The following is a 19,393-nucleotide window of genomic DNA, read 5'->3' on the forward strand; positions in this document are numbered from 1 at the left end:
ATTTAAGGAAATATTGTGCTGTGCCAAAGAGCCATTGTAAAGAACATGTAAAAGTATTCACCTTGTGACTGAACAGTGAGGCTGCCTGTAGAAGGATCAAGATTCTACATATGGACAGAGATTTCTTGTTTAATCTCATGGCCAAGAAATGTATGCTTTGTGTCCCCTCTTAGGAATTAGAAGTCAAAGTACTTTGGAGTTTTGGGGTGTAAATTATTTCTGTATGTTTTCATATTTTACAGTAGGACCCACAGAAATGCATTGTGGTATTTGATAATAATTGCATAATTTAGGCATTTCCCCCTATTTCTTCTGCTTTAAGGTGCATTTTTCCTCCTATGATGCCAGATTGAGGTATTTTTGAAGAGAGAAAAGGTGATGACATTTAGTCAGTAATAGTTTTTCCTACAATAAGCTGCAGTTCCTCCTTCTCACTTATACAAACCTTGTGTTGTATGATTTCCTGGATGTAAAAACCCTTTTCCTAATGAATTTAAATGAAGAAATTTTGTTTGCAATACAGGAAATTTTAAAGTTTGCTCAATGTAAAGAACAGAGAACAACCTGTTTGTTTCTTTTCCATGGGTTTATTTTTGATCTATCTGGTACTATTTGTTTGGTGCTGTGCCTTTCTTACTGCATATGTTGGGAGAGGCTTATTTCAATTTTATTTCGTCCCTGCTCCACACTTCATATTGTCTTATTGCCACATTGCCTCCCTGAAGGGTCTGAAACTCACTCAGGGCAGTCAGCTTCCAAAGCTTTGAAAACACTTATTGGAAATTATTAGTAGTAAAAATATAATCCAATATTTTATATAATTTGAACATAAAGCGAATGTTACCCAGAATAGGAAATGTCAGATAATTTCTGTGAGTTCCAGGAGGTTCAAATTAGGTTAAAAGTAACAAGAGCACTCATTTATCTTGGCTTTCAACAACATTAGATATTAGTTTCCTGGACAAATTCAATGAGTGTTTTCAACAAATATAGTGTTGAAACTATGATTACACATCTTAAAGGTACTAATAATTTGCAGTGTCCTCGCCAAGTAAACAGAATTTATGAGAGGTCAAACACTTGTGATTATTGAGTTGTTGCTAGTATAGCCAACTCTACATTGAGGAACTTAATTTAGACAGCCACATAATTTCAAATTTTGGCTACATTTAGTGGAGTGCTATAGGAGCCTTTTGGATCAAAGGTGTCTTGTGTCAATAAAACAGGGAAGGAATATCCCTGATGTGAAATGAGCTTTCCATTTTGATTTCACTCAATCCTCATCCCCCCAAAAACTATCCAACTACATCTTGTGTATATAATTTATCTGTCAATTCCCTCAAAAACGAGAGCTTATGTTACTTGGAGGGCCTTCATGCCAGTTCCAAAATGAAAAGCAATACGCACTGCCAATGCAGCAATTGCCTGCTGGCTTATTGAATTTCTTTCTTCACTCCTACTTACCACCAAAACCAACTCAAGGAAAAAAAAAATCCCCCTAAAAAGCTTGTTAGAAGTCAACAGAACTGAAATCTGATAAAATACTAAGTGTTTTCCTGGGGTGAAAAAAAGGAAAAATTAGATATTAAATATTATTAATAAGCTATTGTGTGTATGCTTTGCTCTTGAGTAGAGCCAGACTCAGCAGGACTGTTGCATGTGTAGGCAGAGGGAGCCACAAAGAGATATATGTGGTGTTAGTTTAAGGCCACATATTCCAGTACCCCACCATGTTCTCTTTATCTTCACTTCCCCTACAGCTTCTGAGCTGGTCCCATGGGGAGAGACAACGCAGCCCTCCCCTTCCCTCTCTGTCAGTGCTGCACTTGTGAGAAAATAAGAGAGGCTATAAAAGGGATATCCATCAGCTGGCAGGCTCCATCTGGGTAACGAGTGGCATCCATCCATTAGTTAAATATCCATGATGCAGGAACCATCAACTCAACGTCACCAGTTCTGGAGCAGCAGGGAATTTGAGATGTGGTGTTTTCCTCCTGTGGGTTTTTCCATCTGTATTGTTCTCAAACTGAGGAATTTTTATGGATCCATGTAAGGGAATAAAGGATGTGAAGGGAAGTCATGGGAGAAGCTCTACTCCAGAGGAGTGTTTGAAAGGTTTGTCTAAAGAAACAGGAGAAGGCAAAGGGAGGAGGAGCCTGAGGAAAGTACAAGGACGGTGTGAAAAAACATAGGGCATGTTATGAAAAAGAGAGAAAAGAAGCTGTCATATAAGAAGAATCAAAAAGTACTAGGCAAAGTTAGGAAGAAATTAGAACAGAGATGTAGACAAGATATAAAAATTCCAGATAGCCACGAATATCGGGGAGCAGTATTAAATTTGCATCAGTGCATGGGGCACATGAGCCAGTGACATTGGTTGAAATGTAATTTCTAAATATTTGTTGGTGTTAGGGGTACTAACTGGGACATAAAACCTGGACAAACATGGTGGGAAAAGAAAGAGGATGAAACATGCTCTGCTGTTTGTCTCTTAATTTTATCTGTTTTCTGTATGTTGGCTCATTAGATATCCCGCCTGCCTGCCAAGAGAGAAACCATTTTGGATTTGCATAGTTGTAGCCATATGGGGAAAAGATACAGTCTTCTCCCTGAAAAAAATTGTTTTCTCTCTAACGTAAGATAAGATATTTTGGACACACCATGCTGTTTGCATAGCAATATTACAGTTGAGGAGTTTCATGGCAGAAACAGAAATGGAACAATAAACTTGAGGGAAGTAGTCTGGTTGGCAGCTTATTGGAGGTTTTGGTTAGTATTTATGACAATCCAAAGGCTTCTAGTACCACAAGCATCTTTCTTTTCTTTTTGGTTTATTTGTGATGAGAGAAGAATGACAGAAAAGATCCAATTTTAAATTTCCAACATATTTATATTTTTTCTCGTGTTGGGAAGGGTGATTTATGAAGTGACAGGGAAGAAGACTTGCCACTGGGGGAATGGCACACTGCAGCTCTTGCTATGCACTGGACAAAGCTTCCAAGCTCTAATTTGCACAGGAGCTCTTATACAAAATGCCACAAATAAATAACATAATGTGGGGATGGCTGAGAGCAAGAAGCCACTGCAGTCCAAGCCTCCCTGAGCTAGAGAAGGTTGGCTGAAGGATCCTGTGTTTCAGCAAGGGATAGAAGGCTTCTTATGTTGGGGCAGCCTGCCAGGAACCTTAAGAATCAATTTATTATTGCTAGACTGATCTAAAATGAGTATAGAAGTTTCCAGAGCATAGTTGTTCCAAGCACTATAGGTGGCTTGCGTGCCTTGATGCTGTCAAAGGGCCTGGAATATGGAAGTAGAAATGTGACTGCTGTGTTAGTTAGGAGCTTCCAACTCCAGACCTGCTTTCAAGATACTTCCACATGGTGTTTCCAGATGCATCTGTCAAACTTATAAATGGAAAAAGTATAAAGTTCACTGAAAAATTAGGGCCTTAAGCCTATTCTTTACATTCTTCTGATCTGCTCCTAAAAGTTTTAGTAAATAGCCTTAGGCCACCTCATAAAGATATGAACAGCAATGAGGATGCTATGTCACAGGACTTAGTGCAGAAGAAGCCCAGGAAGGTCTGGGAGGTCCCAGCAGGTGTGCACAGCCCATGGTGAATCCCAAACTACTGGTGCTCTGCTAGCACCTCTCTGCTGGCTTACCCTTGGAGTTTCACTTTCAGGAAAGGTTTAATCTGTGTGTTAAAAATCCCCTAAACTATAGCAATGGGATTGCCCTGTAAATATCAGAAAGTAAGGATTTGCTGTATTCCTACAGCACTATTGCCCTAGGCACAGTGTGTGTTCCCAAAATTGTCTTGCTTTCAGGTGAACAGCACAGCTGTCTGTACTTCTGTATCTGGCATCAAGCCTGTGACAGGTTTCCTGCAGTCTTTACTCAGATCTTCTAAAACTGAGAGATTTGTGGTTTATAATTTTTTGTTTCAACAATAGTCACTGATAAAGAAAGCAGAAGGAAGAGATGTGGTAGTTTGCAGGAAAGGTTATCACACAATCACAGAATTTCTAGGTTGGAAGAGACCTTTAAGATCATCGAGTCCAGCCCATGTTCTAACACCTCAACTAGATCATGGCACCAAGTGCCACATCCAGTTTTTTTTTAAACACATCGAGGGATGGTGACTCCACCACCTCCCTGGGTAGATGATTCCAGTATTTGACCTCTGTCTGTGAAAAACTTCCTCCTTAATTCTAGCCTGTATCTCCCTTGGCGCAGCTTGAGACTGTGTCCCCTTGTTCTGTCTGTTGTCGCCCGGAGAAAGAGACCGACCCCCAGCTCACCACAGCCCCCCTTCAGGGAGTTGAAGAGAGTTATGTAAGTCTCATGGGCAGAAATGTGTAAGAACACAGTATTCAATCACCTTTCTTCAGCCAGATAGTGGGATTGCAATTAGTGGGGAATCTCTTTGAAAACCATTGCTCCATCTGTTATCACCCCACAGGCTGAACCAGTGATAGAAAATCACTTCGTTTCAGGTGCCTACATCCAAAATTTAAACTTGCTATGCCTTCTACAGCTTCAGTCTAACCCTTGAGACTTGTGAGTTCCCCATACGGCTAAATGCCCAATTTCATACATGCAGGCTGAACTTTGCAGGAGCTGAAGTTGTGTTCTTTTTCCTGGAGTCCATCCTACCTGGTGGGCATTCTCTGAGATCTGTCCTATCAGGAAAACAAACCAAGAAGAGAGATTTGTCAGCTGTATAGCCTGAGTGCATACCCAGGACATTTAACACCAGGCTTACATCCCTCTTTTTCCTGATTTTAGAACAAGGGTTTGAACCTCAGCATCTCACCTCTCATTAGGAGGCTTTTCTGGTTTTGCAATTCTTAAATTATTTTTGGATCAGGTCAGTCCCTGGAGATTTGATAATTGCTCCCATATAATCAATGTTTAAGTGCTTTTTTCAAAGCAAACCAGCTATATGTAAGAAAAAGAAACAATCTATTGTTTGAGAATCCAGTAATCTCAACACAAATGCTTTCTATACCTTGTTTACAATATGATGCAGTTTATGGAAAGGTTTTGGTGTAACAAAAACTCTCCAGCAGTGTAAACAAAGTGGATTTATATTAACTGAGGTATCAGCTAGTGATATCTGACAGATAAGAGATATTTGCAACAGGAATTATTCTTAGCAAAGCTCTGCTAATTGCTTACTTCAGGTGGTTTACTCAAAGGGTGGCTTACTTCTACTGCTTGTTTGAACAAGTTACAAAGTATTGCAGGATTTTTTTGTCTACTGTCTCACACTGGACACAACTATATATGACGTATATAGTTTGGGTTTTAACATATATTTTTTTACTAAAAATAGTAAGTTTTTTTTCCTCAGCTACTCTGATGTGTTTTCTCTATTAATGTACTACTTGCTTTTATGAAAAACTCTCCCCTTACAGAGCATCTTGCTGGAAGTTTAAAAAAGCAAATAATGAAAATTATTATGTTGTGTGTGTTGCAGAGTCAAATGGAAAAACAGTTGTTGACAATTTGGCATTTAATTAAACACGCTGCAGCTACCTCAGCCAAATCTCTCGCCTGGCGTAAACAACACCACCAGGTTAGATGTTAAAATAATGTTTACAATATAATTTTTATGGCCTCTGTTCTGCTAGATCTGGGATTGTACAATCGTGACAGTTTATCAGCCTCATTAGACTGTCCCCAGCCAGGTTCAGATCTTCTGTCCCCAGGCTTCCTAAGCAGTCTCGGACCCGACTCCTCAAAACAAGAGTCCATCTCACTTGGCCTTTCTGTGCCAGCTCAGAAGACCCACCACTCATTTTCCCAGTTAAGAGAGGCATGGACTTGCTGGAGTGAGCCCAGCAGAGTGGCACTAGAGCATCTCACTTGGGAGAAGAGGCTGAGAAAGCTGGGACTGTCCAGTCTGGTAAAGAGAAGGCACAGGGGGATCTTCTATGTAAAAATAAATACCTGGTGGGACAGGATGAAAAAGAGAAAGCAAATCTTCCCAGTGGGGTCTGGTGACAAGTTGAGAGGCTTGTGATTACAAACCTAAAAAACTACATTCAATCTGAACACAAAAGCCCCCACTTTTTTACTCTGAGTATGATCAAACACAGGTTGCCAAAATGTTCCTTGGACATAGCCAAAAGCCATCTGGGCAACCAGCTGTTGCTAGATGAGCAGGGAGGTTGGAGCAGGTGACTTTCAGAGGTCCCTTCTTACCTCAGCCATCCTGCAATTCTGTGATAATTTCTTCGTACATGAGACCACTGAATGGAAATGTGCCAGTACCAAACACTGCAATGCACCCGGATGGAATACCCAAAACACAGCTATGCAGCTGTGCCAGAGCTAAATCAGGCATCAGAAATTGCTAGGAGTGTATTCTCCAAGGCTGGCATGGCATGGGTCCAAGGTCTCCCCTAGTACAAACCACACACACAAGAGCAATAGTTGGAAATGTACAAAATACATTTCTCCCAGCAATTTCAATATGTTTGTGGCCAGAATCTGGAACAGGACAGGACAGGGCTGAGTTCTAATGCAGGTCTGAAAGAAAGCTTGGTTTGATGGGTCCTCTGAAGATGGAGTAATATCTTGTGTCTGATGTGAACATCTGAGTCCTACCCTGAGCATAAACATGAAGGGAAGAAGTCCTGGAGGAATCATCTTCATTAAAGAGAGTTTGCATTTTGCCTTTTACAGGTGCAAAGGACGTTTTTTTGGAGCAAAATGTTTTTCAGGAACAAACTTTAATGTAAGAACGATATATGGCTAGAGAGAGTGAAAAAAACATCAGTGAAATGGAAAAATCTGCTCTAAGTCTTGCCAAGAGTTTTATGCTTATACTCTATTGCTGCTACTGCCACTGGTAAGTATGATTTTCTACCTTTCCTCCCTGTAAACTCACATAAGCTTTTCAAAACTTCTCCCCTCTCTCCATATTCCCTTTTAATAATGGCTGATTTTACAGTTGTGAGCTGTGGTTTCCTTTGTTTTGGCAGCTGCTGGATGCCCTGCTTCCGGCTGGGCAAGAGTGCCTGCTCCTGTCCCCTGCATGGATAATGCCATTTCCCTTTCTCCAGATGTCTTCCAAGTAGGCAGTGGTCATTTTGGATAAAGTTAACAAGACAGTTTCCTCACAAAAATATATGCTGATCCTATCATCCTGGTCTTAGACATCTTCTGTGTCCACTGCTTTTTGCTCCAAGATCACATCCAAGCACAGAGAGAATTGAGATTTGGGAATTCAAATGCACCCACATAGCAGTAATTTCTTATTACAAAAAGAAAAGCATGGAGAAACCCACCCTAGCTAGACCGGTTTTATGTGGTATTCCCTGTCTGCATCCCTGCATCAAACATCTCAAAAAAATCTGTAGCGTTATGTGTGAATTGTAAGCTGAGGTAGCAAAGCAATATTCACACAGCCTTTCACAGAGCCACAGCCTCCTCGGCTGAGCCAGCAAGCGGTTACTTGGCTGCAGCAGTGTATCAAATGACATTAGAGAAGCAGATACCAACACAAAGCTTTTTTGCAGGGGTTGCCTTTAACTTGGATGAGAAGACAGCTCAGTCTGAGGCACCTGAATGAGGCTCAGCAAACAGTGCTAGTGCTGGGCCACTTTTTGATCACATTCTCATCCTTGACTAGTGAAGGGCATTTTTTAGAAGTCATGAAACCATGGTAGCTGTAAGCCAGTGATCATACACCTCTGCTCCCATCACATGTGCTCAAAAGCTGACACACGTCCAAGGCATCACATGGAGCTACTAAGGAAACTCAGGAGCTGGGTTACAGTTGCCTGTCAGTGATGTTCTGATCAAAGATATTTGGGGGGCAGCAGTGTTCCTGCACCTCTCCAAAGAGCCACCGCAAGGGAGATGCTGCTTTAACCAGTGAAGAGGGTTGAAAAATATAGTCGCCATGTGCACTTACCTACAGCCATTTTGTCAAAGAATAGACCCAAATCCACAATTTTCTTTTTAAAAAGCCCTTGTTAGGTCATGTCTCTCTTTGATACTGTCTCACACAGCTGGATAAACACATCATGTGATGGGTGAACAAGTGGCTCACAGGTTGGGTACCAAGGGTTACAGAGAATGTGGTGATATCAGACTGGAGACCTGTCCCTAGTGGGTCTGCAGGGCTCCATCCTTGGCCCTGTGCTCTTCAACACCTTCATAAATTATTGGGACTGGAAGGGACACTGAGCCAGTTCATAGACAATTCAAAACTGGAAGGAGCTGTTGAGTCCCATGAAGGCAGGGAGGCCCCACAGAGAGACCTCAACAAATTATAGAACTGGGCAATCACCAACCACATGCAGTTCAACAAGGGACAATGCTGGATTCTGCTCCTGGAATGCAATTCCAGATGTATGGACAGGCTGGAGATTGAGATGCTGGAAAGCAGTGCCATGGAAAGGAACCTGGGGGTCCTGGTCAATGGCAAGATGAACATGAGCCAGCAGTGCCCTGGCAGCCAGGAGGATCAAGAGTGTCCTGGGGGGCACCAGGCACAGCATCACCAGCCAGGCAAGGGAGGGGATTGTGCTGCTCTGCTCTGCTCTGCTCTCGGGCAGCCTCACCTTGAGTGCTGAGGGCAGTTTTGGGTGCCACAATATAAGACATTAAGCTGTTAGCACCCAAGGGAGGGCAACAAAGATGGTGAAGGGCCTTGAGGGGAAGCTGTATGAGGAGCAGCTGAGGTCACTTGGTCTGTTCAGCCTGGTGAACATGACACTGAGGAGAGACCTCACTGTGGTTACAACTTCCTCATGAGGGGAAGTGGAGGGACAGGCACTGTTCTCTGTGGTGCCCAGTGACAGGACCCGAGGGAATGGCCTGAAGCTGTGTCAGGGGAGGTTTAGGTTGGATATTAAAAAAGGTTGTTAACCCAGAGGGTGGCTGGACACTGGAACAGGATCCCCAGGGAAGTAGCCACAGCACTAGCCTGACAGAGTTCAAGAAAAGGGAAAGCATTGGACAATGCTCTCAGGTACATAGTGTGACTTTTGGGGATGGTGCTGTGCAAGGCTGGCTGCTGGACTCAGTGATCCTTGTGGGTGCCTTTCAACTCACCTTATTCTGTGATTCTGTGCAGTCATTTACAGGCTGAGCCATTCAGCTAAGAGGTGTGATATTGATACTCAAGAATGTCTTCAGCCTCAATGTACATTCAGATCCACATCTACTGCTCCCCAGGCACTGGTAGCTGTGTGCTTCCCTAGCTGGAATCATCAAGAGATGCTTGATGGACAATGTTTGTGGACAGAGCTTGTCATGGGCTGATTGCTCCAAAGGCAATTTATAGCTGAAGGCTCTCATCCCCCCATTCCAAGGTGGTTTTCTGTAGTGGGACACATGTCATATTTTAGGCAGTAACGGATGAATGCAAACATAAATCTTCTGGGGGACAGAAAACAGGGAGCCATGCATGGATCTTTCCTAGAATGTGGGCTTCTTTCTCCTGCTTCTTTCTAGTCTAACAAATCCTGATTTCCTGGAATTATTTAGATCACTTCATCCCCATTCTGCCTTCCACTACTAATTACTTAGGATACATTCAGAGATGTAGGTTTTGATATCATGAAGCAAATGGGAAATAGTCAGTTGTGAAGTGTTAGGGTACTGTTGCTGTCTAACAAAGTCACCACAGCTGTGTTTTGCAAGGACACCATTCCTGGATATTTTCTCAGAATGCATCTGATAAACTACACTGGGAGGCCTAGGGGCATAGATGGAAAATAGTAATGCACATTTCATGTTTGCTTTGCAATTAAGGTTTGAGAATATGTTTGCTGAAGAGGATCCTACACTTCCACATTTACCAGTTTGAGGTAGAAGCAGTTTCCAGGATCTTTGAAATCAAGCTAAATGGTGCTATGGCGTTTAAAACCTCCAGCTGAGAAGCGAGCCAAGCTTTATTTTATTTTATTTTATTTTATTTTATTTTATTTTATTTTATTTTATTTTATTTTATTTTATTTTATTTTATTTTATTTTATTTTATTTTTGGTTATTTCTATTTTGTATTTAGGTGCAGCAATTCAGGTAAAATTTAGTTGCAGACATTCAAATATGTTCTTCAGGGATTTAGCCCCTAATTTATATCCCATATGTATAAGGGGTATGAGACAAGGTACCTCATCTTTCCCTATATTAAATATTAAAAAATATTAAAAAAAATTTTAAGTTTTGAAGGTGACACTTTGTAAGGGGCCAGCAGTAGCACAACACAAATTCCCTTTTAAAAATCCCTTGCCTGAAACTGTCCTAGCTACATCGCTCTGCATCCCTCAAGAGAGGCAGATAAAATGTGGATTTTGATACTTCAGCAATTGCTTACTGTGCAAGATGCTGTTCCCCAGAAGTACAAAACAGCAGGGAGTGGACTTGGGCCCAGGGATATTATTAGTTGTACTCACCAAGCCAGCTATCAGTGAGAAGATATTCAACTGCCAGCTGTGTGCCAAACCAGCACTGGCGTAAAAGAAGGTTTGAGACAGTCATGAGGGCATTGAAGATGATCAGTAGCTGTTTTTAGACTAAACCATGTGATTTGTAATATTCCCTTTGTTAATTTTCATGCTAGTTTAAAAAACCCCTAACTTAGTATTTTCCCCCAAGGAGAGAAATCGACATTAAATAAAGAAAATCAACACAGAGGTTCAGCTGATCTGAAAATATCCCTCAAAGTGATGATAAAAAACTTCAGTATTGAGTTCAGGGAAAGGAGAGTGAAATATCTGCATTTGGCATGGCCTCACATACTCCTCTGCTTTAAAGGGCTCAGTGGACAGAGAAAAATGTCCAAAATAAAGTAGAAATGAAATACTCCAGATTATCATATGTATTATTCTGCCAGTGCATGACTGAGCCCTTTAATACTTATTTAAGCCTTTCAGTCCCTAAGGAGGATGATTTATGGGCTTTCTGCTGATCATCAGAAGATAGGCATGGTTATAGGCTACAGCTCCTAACGTACTGTGGTTCATGCTTTTGGCTCCAGCAGCCCTCTCAGCCCCTGGGGTGCTGTTGAAATGGCTGCCATCACAGTTTCTCTGCCCTATTCTCTAATTTAATTTTACTTTGAAGAATCGTTCTGAAGAATGATGACCTCAAATTTTCACTTTCCCCCCCTTACGGTTTATCTCTATTTTATTTTAAGGAAAGAAATCAATCTAATTTTGCTTCCACAAGATAGATATGGTACACTTCTCCAAAACTTGCAATGAAGTAAAAGCTGACATTCAGCTCCCATCACGAGTGGCAGGGTATAAAGCTCAAGCAAAACAATATTCTACAGTGGTTTATTGCACTTTTTTAAAATTAAAAGCTGTATTTTGTGGCTCTCACATTTTAAAAATATGTCTTCGGTTACATCTGTACAATTCCTCTGACAAAACTGAATGTAAGCTCTTTTGTTGCCCTTCCACCAAGACCCTTGGTTTCTGTATAGGTATTTGTACAAGGTCACGTAGGGGACTGGCACCCCAAGTGCACTGAGCTCATGCTCCCCTTTCCTGTTCCTGTCACTATTTGCTCCTTCAGTGCAGGATCACCTACTGCTCCAGCTCTCTCCTGAGCTGGGCTAAAGGAGGTGACAGTGTTCCAGAGAGAATGCTCATGAGTTCTCTTTTAATTTGTTTTCCTGAGCTGTTTGCTCAATTTATAAGACAAGGAGTAAGCAATGATGTGACAGTGGAAGAGTATAATATTTTGCAGATTATAAAACTGTCTTGAACATGTTTTTTTTATTACTGGAGAAAATTTTAGTATTGAAACTCAATGTAGATTAACTACACAAATTTCAGGATTTTATCTAAGAATTCTCAACTGTCCAAAATTCTTTTAAAACTCCCTTCTTTATTATCATTTGGCAGAGATACTTCTTGTATATTCCAACAAGTCTTGCAATCACTTTATTGCTAAATAGATATGCTGGAGAAAACATGCACTTATCATCACAACATTTAACACTTAGCCTTTATTAACATTAAATAGTAAATATCTCTAAATTATACTTGCAAGACATCTCCAAAGCCAGTTACTAAATCAGAAGGCTATTAAGAAAAGATGTTGAATACAACATATATCTATGCTGAACAATGCTCCTGTTACAACAAAATAAGTCACAAATTCTGACATTTCAATAAAAAAGTTTCCATCATATCACTTTTCTCATTTTGAAAGCCACTTTTGATTGTCATTGCTTGTTGTGGTAACAATTCTGTGTTTACAGGTACACAATCGTCTTTGCTCCCTTTCCTTCTGCAACCCACAGAAAGAGTGGGAAAACAAACTAGACATTTCAAGATGATGGGGTTAGTCTCAGGGATATAATTTTTAAGAAATATCTTAAATATTTTCTCCATTAGATGCATAAGTGAAAAGAAAACAGAGGAAAAGCAAAGTAGAAATAAAAAGTAAACATACATTTAAAACAGAATAGATTATAACTATATATAATTTTATACATATTTATATATATATAATTCAATATATAGATATATATCTACAAACATATATATACATTCAGGTATAAGAGGGAGCTTATAGGATTTTTAGAGAAAAGCAAAAGGGCAATAATTACAACTTTCAATGAGGAAAGTTTTCTCTGGAGATAGGGCAAAAATTTTCACTATGAGGATGGTCAAGCACTGGAAGAAGTCACCCAGAGAACCTGTGGAATCTTCCACCTTGAACTTTTTCAACCCTCAGCTAGATAAGGCTCTCAGTAACCTGACCTAACTTTGAAGTTAGCTCTGCTTTGAGCAAGAGATGATCTTCCATGGTCCCTTCCAAATTCAGCTACTCTACGATTTTTTGTGGAGGGAGGAGTGAGATAAAGCAGTGATTGCATAAAGCTTAGGGTACATGATGTAAAATCTTCGTAAAAAAACTATGCAAATACCAGCTCACCATTTCATCTTTGCATTCCAGATCCTTGTGAAGCCATTTTGCTGAGGTCACATTAGAGCAAATTTAAACCCATATATGTGTGTTGCAAACAACCTCTGTAGCTGTAGCGCCATGAAAAGCATTGCAAAACAGAAAGCCTGAACTTTGGTATACAATAATTTTTCAGTAATTTTCTGACCTATATGCTGGCAAACTAAAATCACCATTCTCCAAAAGAAGTGGATTTTCTGCAGCTGCCAGGCTGGAATTTGAACTCTCACCTTCAGAATGCAGCATCCACACAGGAGGACACTGGCTCTTGCACACTCCAAGAGAAATACTGTGTCCAAAGCTGGCGGGCAGGAACTGTACTGTGGTGCCAGTCCAAACTGGGAAAGGAGGGTACACACCATTTAGAATATATTTTTCTTACTATTTTTAGTATTTCTTTCTTTTTTTTTTTTTTTCAGAAAGAACTGAAAATTATATTTGAGAGACACAGAAGAGATGTTGATATTTTAGAGATGTTGACCCCTTTTCTCCATCTTTTCTTCTCTGAGCCCTTAATAAAAACATACAGCTTTGATGACTTGAAGAATTTGATCTTTAGGCAAAACACTCATGGACACTGTTGAAAGATTTGCAAGAGCAAAGTCTGCACAAGGAGGTTAAAAATCGAGGAGTTTGATCATGTTTCAGGAGGCTGACAATGTTTCAATCTCCCCAGGGTTTGGATGGAAGAGATGTGGGTGTCCAGAGGTGGGCAGGGCAGTCCTCTCAGCCTGGTTTGGGATCCCATGGGTTTCATAGGACTGACAGATCATGAACCCTGGCAGGGACATTGGCGGGTCCTGAGTACAAGCCCTTGCTAAAAGCAAGCACAATCAGCAGAGGCCAGACCGGGCTGCTTAAGGCCTTGCTGTAGCAAGGACAGTCCACAACTTGTCTGGGCAAACTGCTTCCAGTTCTTGTTCATCCTCAGAAAAAATAATTTTCTATTATATCCAGCACAAATCTCCCCTGTACATGACCACTGTCTCCTGTTCTTCTGTCCAGCATCTCCACGGGGATCCTGGCACTTCCTGCTCAGTAACCTCCTCATAGGTGTGGAAAGGAACTGTTTGGTCTCCTCTAAATCCTCTCCTTCAGAGTGAACAAGCCCAACTTCTTCAGCTCTCCTTCACAGGACTAGTGCTCCAGCCCCCAAACATTGTGGTTCTCCAATTGTCTTGCTCTGATTTGGGGAGACAATATTCCATTATTGTTATTATTATTTCAGATGACATTTTGAAAAACTAATGAATTGTGTTTTAAGAATTTAAAGAAGGTAAAAATTGACTTGGAAATAAAAAGTTTGAAGCTGGATTTTATATAGATATATTTCTTTTTGAAGATTAGATATAAAGCTTGTCAGATTCGTCCATTTCTTTCACTGAAAATAAAGATATGTCTTTTCTACTGCAATGTAAGGCTGCTAAGACTTACATGTTATTGCTGAGATTCTGGTCTTAGGAAAGATCATGACTTTCACATAGCAATGAATTGCCCAGATATAAGAATATGGAGAAATTTCTTCTAAAATAAACCTTAGTGTTGCTCATTTTGAGATGATGAAGTTAGAATACTTACAGATCAAATCTTAGGGAGCCAAATAAAGAATGGAAAGATTCAATTACAATTACTTTATATCGCAAAAGCAGCAGTGCTTTGGCTTTAATACAGCTGAAATGTAGAAGGTAAGATCTTTTACAGTCAGTGAAAACTCTGTGGAGCACAACACATAAAAATTAAAAATTTTCTAGTAACTGAAATTTAGTTCTAGAAAATAATATGATTTCTGAACAGTGTGTAATGAATCATCTCAGCACTATTCAAATGCATTAATTTGGCTGCTTAGAGTTTTGACTGATCTATGTAAAATACACCTATTCTTAGCTATCCCCATTGCTAAAGCTGTTGCCCAGACTGTCATCATCTGATATTTCAATCATTGCCACATCATCCACTTGGGCCTTGCCTAAAGCATTCTTTCTATGACTGTTAATTGAACATGCTCAGATAATTCTCCCAGTTCCTGCCTGTGACAAAGCTGGCCTCAGAGTGAGTGCAGTGCTCACTAGAGCCATGGTACACAAGGTGCCATTGACCTACACTCAATCCTCTCTGGTAACTGGCGTGAAGCTGCAGAGACAGAGGTCTACCATGCCCTACAGAACTCATCCCAGCACTCTTCCTTCCTCTGATTTTTAATCTCTTGGAGCCCCTGACTTTTTTCCCTCTGACTGTAAAAATGTTCTGGGCTCTGCAGACTCTGGTTTGGCTTCCAGGCCACTGACACCACACTTTGACAGACATCAGTCACCTTCAGTGCCAGCAGGACACCTGTCATAAAGTCCTTTCATGCTTTTATTTCAGACTCTTCCAGAAGTGGAGCTGTGTTTGTGAGGAGATCCTGATATCATTGTTTGCAAAAAGGACTCCAAAACTCTAGAAAGCTGTTGTAGAGTCAAAGACACATAATTACGGGTTTGTAGACATGAAACAGTAAAGGAGATTAGTTCCTGGAGTCCTCACAAAAGTGTAGTTAACACCTATGTTTGGTTTCCCCCTCTTGTACTTTGAAATCTCTCTCCTTGGCATTAAAACTTGGGAGATCTTTTGGGTGCTGGTACAATTCTTATTTCTGCATCAGAAAATTGCAAGCACATACTCTAAAGATAGTACTAGAGCAAAAAGGCTCACTTTTAGCTGTCTAGGGTACACAACATGTCACATGAAACACGAGTGGATACAGGGACATCTTGGAGAGCTCCAGTTGACACTGAACACACTTGACTGAAATAAATTATGACATCAGTTGTGAAAGGTTTTACAGAAAAGTTTCTTTGTGTAAGTAGATTGGGGAAAATAAAGACCATAAACCATATATACACATGCCTTTTTTTGGCATTCTTTTCCTTAGCATCCACTCCAAATCCGCTTGGATACCACTGACACTGAGCTAGACTGACCTTCACTGACAGAGTTCTTAGATCTGTGTTAATTAGTTGACAGGTCACACCTTTGTAATTCTTACACTATGACAACACTGAAAGATGCTGGTGTTCTGCATAGCACAATGGAATCTCACACACTGTAACCCCATCATGACATTATAATAAATAAATATTTTACATCAGAAAATACTCTTATCATAGAATGAAAAAATAGCTTGGATTGGAAGGGACCTTAAAGAACATTTAGTTCCAACCTTTCTGCCATGAGCAGGGACACTAGACCAGGTTGCTCAGAGTTCCATCCAACCTTGAGCATTTCCAGGGATGGGGCAGCCACAGCTTCTCTGGGCAATCTGTGTCAGTGTCTCACCACCCTCACAGTAAAAAATTTCTTCCTAATAACTAATATAGAACTACTATCTTTCAGTTTGAAGACATCCCTCCTTGTGTCACTACAGCCCCTTGTAAAAATTCTCTCTTTTCTTGTAGGCTCCCTTCAGGTATTGCAAGGCTGCAATTAGGTCACCCCAAAGCCTTCTCTCTTCTAGACTGAATAATTCCAATTCTCCTGGGGTTTCTTGAAAAAGTGCTCCATCCCTCTAATCATCTTGGTGGCCTCCTCTGGACTCACTCCAACAGGTCCACGTCTTTCCTGTGCTGGGGACCCCACAGCATTCCAGGTGGGTTCTCCTGAGAGCAGAGTAGAGGGATAAAATTGCCTCTGTTGCCCTGCTGCCCATGCTGCTTTTGATGCAGCCCAGGACATGTTTGGCTTTCTGGGCTGCAAGTGCACATTGCTGTTGGATATCCAGCCTCTCATCTGCCAGCACCCCCAAGCCCTTCTTGGCAGGACTGCTCTCATATTGGTACTGCCAATCCAGGGGGCACATTGCACTTGGTCTTGTTAAATCCCATGAGATTCCCATGTGCCTGCTTATTGAGCTTGTTCAAGTCCCTTTGGATGGATCCCACCCTTTAGGTGTGTCAGCTGCATCACTCAGCTTGGTATCTTCCGCAAAATTGCTGAGGATTAACCCAATTCCTACTGGAATGTGATTTTAAAAAATCTTTGTAATTTATAGTAGTGATTAAACTAATGTAGTGCTACTATTCTACACTAGAAAAATATAAAAAGTGTAGCACAGGGATTACAGAAATATCTGAGAACTTGGGAAATTCAGGACACTGTCATATGACCCTTTTGATTTCAGGCAAGTCATCCCCTTTGTAAGCCAGTCTTCAGTATGGAAACTGATGATACTGATCCTTCTCTGCTCCAGAGGAATATTATACAATAAATGCAGTAAAAAATTCTGAGGTCTCAGGATGGTATGGCAAACACCATATAGTCAGACTTCACTTGTCTATGCTTAGACAGTTCAGGCCATGGATGAAAAACCAGCTTGGATCTAACACGGCATATTAGCTCAGGCACGGTGCCACATGAATGCAGCTCTGCTCTTTCTAAGGCCAGCTCTGCTGTGGAAAGAGTACATCTGCTTTTGTGAGAACCTAGCTGGCTCCATCCCGAGGCAGCTCAGGTATTTCAGCACCAGAATTATCGGCGCGGGGTTTGGGGGGAGGGGGCAAGAAGGAGGAGCAGAAACACCCAGCACAGACCCAGCCTCGATCCTGGATCTAGCTGGGTTTATCAGACCTGGCTTTGCACCAGCCGTACCAGATCCACGCTGCCTCCCAGCTTTTGCACCTGCTCCACAGAGCCCCAGGTCCTACGGGGCTCATTAGGTCAGGCACAACGGGGGGGGGGAAACCACGAGCAAAGGGTCACGGTCTGTCCACACCTGGCTGGGGAACCGGCTGTGAGTGAGGAGCAGAGAAATAAATGGCATAGTGTAGGGGATGTTATGAGGAATTAACAGATCTTCTTGTATCAAAACTAAATTAACTTGGAAAATCTTGGTTTCCCTCATTTCAGCCTTCCTTATCTGTACTATTGGGATTCCCATTTTACTAACTTTACAATACCTTTGCCAAGTAGAGATTTGGCTAGAAACAAGTACAAATCACTGACTGAAGTCATACTTTAGGACTTCCAGAGCTGTCTTGGCAAGACAATGAAAGTGGTGTTTCAAGGAAGAGACTTCGAAATGTGTGAGATCAGACTTAACGAAGTCAGAAACAAGGAGGGGTGGGCAGAATAAATCAATCAAGGTCTTAAATCCAGGTTTGAAACACATAGTTAGCAAGAAGTAAAGAAAAGGGAAAATAAAAAAAAAGAGAGAAAGAGCAGTGCGAGAAGTGAGGAGGACTAGGTTTCCCCAGGCTGTGAGCAGGGCAGAGAAAGAGAAAGGACGAGGAGGCTTTGCGGGCAGAGGAGAAGCCCGCCGAGGAAGAGCCTCCAGGCGAAAGCATCAGCGGCTCTGGGGCCGGCCGGCGTTAGGGCCCGGCGGAGGCGGGGGCGCGGGCCGGGCGGCGCCAGGGCCGTGCGGCGGGAGGGCCGGGCCGGCACCACCCACGTACCGGGCCCCGCGCATCCCCGCGGAGCCCGCACGGCCCCGCCGCGCCGCATAAAGGGAGCGGGCGGCGGGGGGGCCCAGCGCGGACACCGCCTGCATGTGCCCGGGAGCCCCCGCCGCCCGCCCCGCCGAGCCCGCCCGGGGCTGCCCCGCGGAGCGGAGCCGCGCTCGGGAGCCGGCGGCGGGACGGGGCGGCCGCGGGAGGCAGGGGGGGACGGCTTCGCCCCGCCGTGCCGCGACCTGAGCGCGTGTGGGCGGGGAGCGCCCCGCGCCGGGATAAATAGCGCTGTGCCCCGGCTGACAGCCCGTCCCGGGGAGCGCGGGGCCGGCGGCAGCGCTCGCCCGCCGCCGTGGGACGGGCTTGGGGCTCTCGGTGACTCCGCTCCGCGGTCCCGCTCCTGCCCCGACACGGGCTGTGATTTTTCTCTGTCTGTTTGTTTTTGGGGAGAGCCAGAGCAGTGGAGGACCAAGAGAGCCCGGGTCCAGGCTTTTCACCTCTCTCTCCCCGCAGCACAGAGGAGATGCTGGAAGCGGCGGTGAGTTCGCAGCGCCCGAGAAGGGCGGCGAGAAGCGTGTAAACTCCTGCGGTCCCCAGCGGCAGCCGCTGCCCCGCGACCCTCCGCCGGCCCCTCCTCGCCCCGCACGCCGCCGGCCTCGCCGCCCCTCGCTGCCGCCGGAGGAGGCTGCCCACCCAGCGGCCCAGGATGCGGTTTCGCCTCTTCTCCTTTGCCTTGGTCATCCTGAACTGCATGGATTACGGCCACTGCCAGCCCGGCCGCTGGAGACGCAGCAAAAGAGGTGAGTGAGTGGCGCCGGCGGCTCAGCCGGGACGCCGGCCGGGGCAGCCGCGGGGCAGGGCCGCTCCCCGGCAGGTGAGCCGCGCTCCGGCTCCGCGGGCACGTGGGGCGGTGGCGGGGCCGAGCCGCGCGCGGGGCCGTGCCCGCCCGGCCACCGCTCCGCGGGGCTGCTCGCCGCCGTCCTGCGCGGAGGGCGAGCCGGGAGCGGGAGGAGCGGCGTGGACGC

At 43.4% G+C, this 19,393-nt stretch overlaps 1 protein-coding gene across 2 annotated transcripts in view; it reads left to right on the forward strand.

The window, feature by feature from the left end:
• Positions 1-18,608: 18,608 nt before the first annotated feature.
• RSPO2 (R-spondin 2) overlaps positions 18,609-19,393 on the forward strand; it is a 100,856-nt gene continuing 100,071 nt past the window's right edge. Inside the window, exon 1 of one of the 2 annotated variants that reach the window (XM_063171027.1) lies at positions 18,609-19,168. In XM_063171027.1, the coding sequence (XP_063027097.1) occupies positions 19,075-19,168 (94 nt within the window). In that variant the 5' untranslated portion in view covers positions 18,609-19,074. The remainder of the gene's footprint in view (positions 19,169-19,393) is intronic. The other variant, XM_063171026.1, reaches the window with a different exon arrangement.

Source organism: Melospiza melodia, chromosome 1 (assembly GCF_035770615.1).
Source record: "Melospiza melodia melodia isolate bMelMel2 chromosome 1, bMelMel2.pri, whole genome shotgun sequence".
NCBI lineage: Eukaryota > Metazoa > Chordata > Aves > Passeriformes > Passerellidae > Melospiza > Melospiza melodia.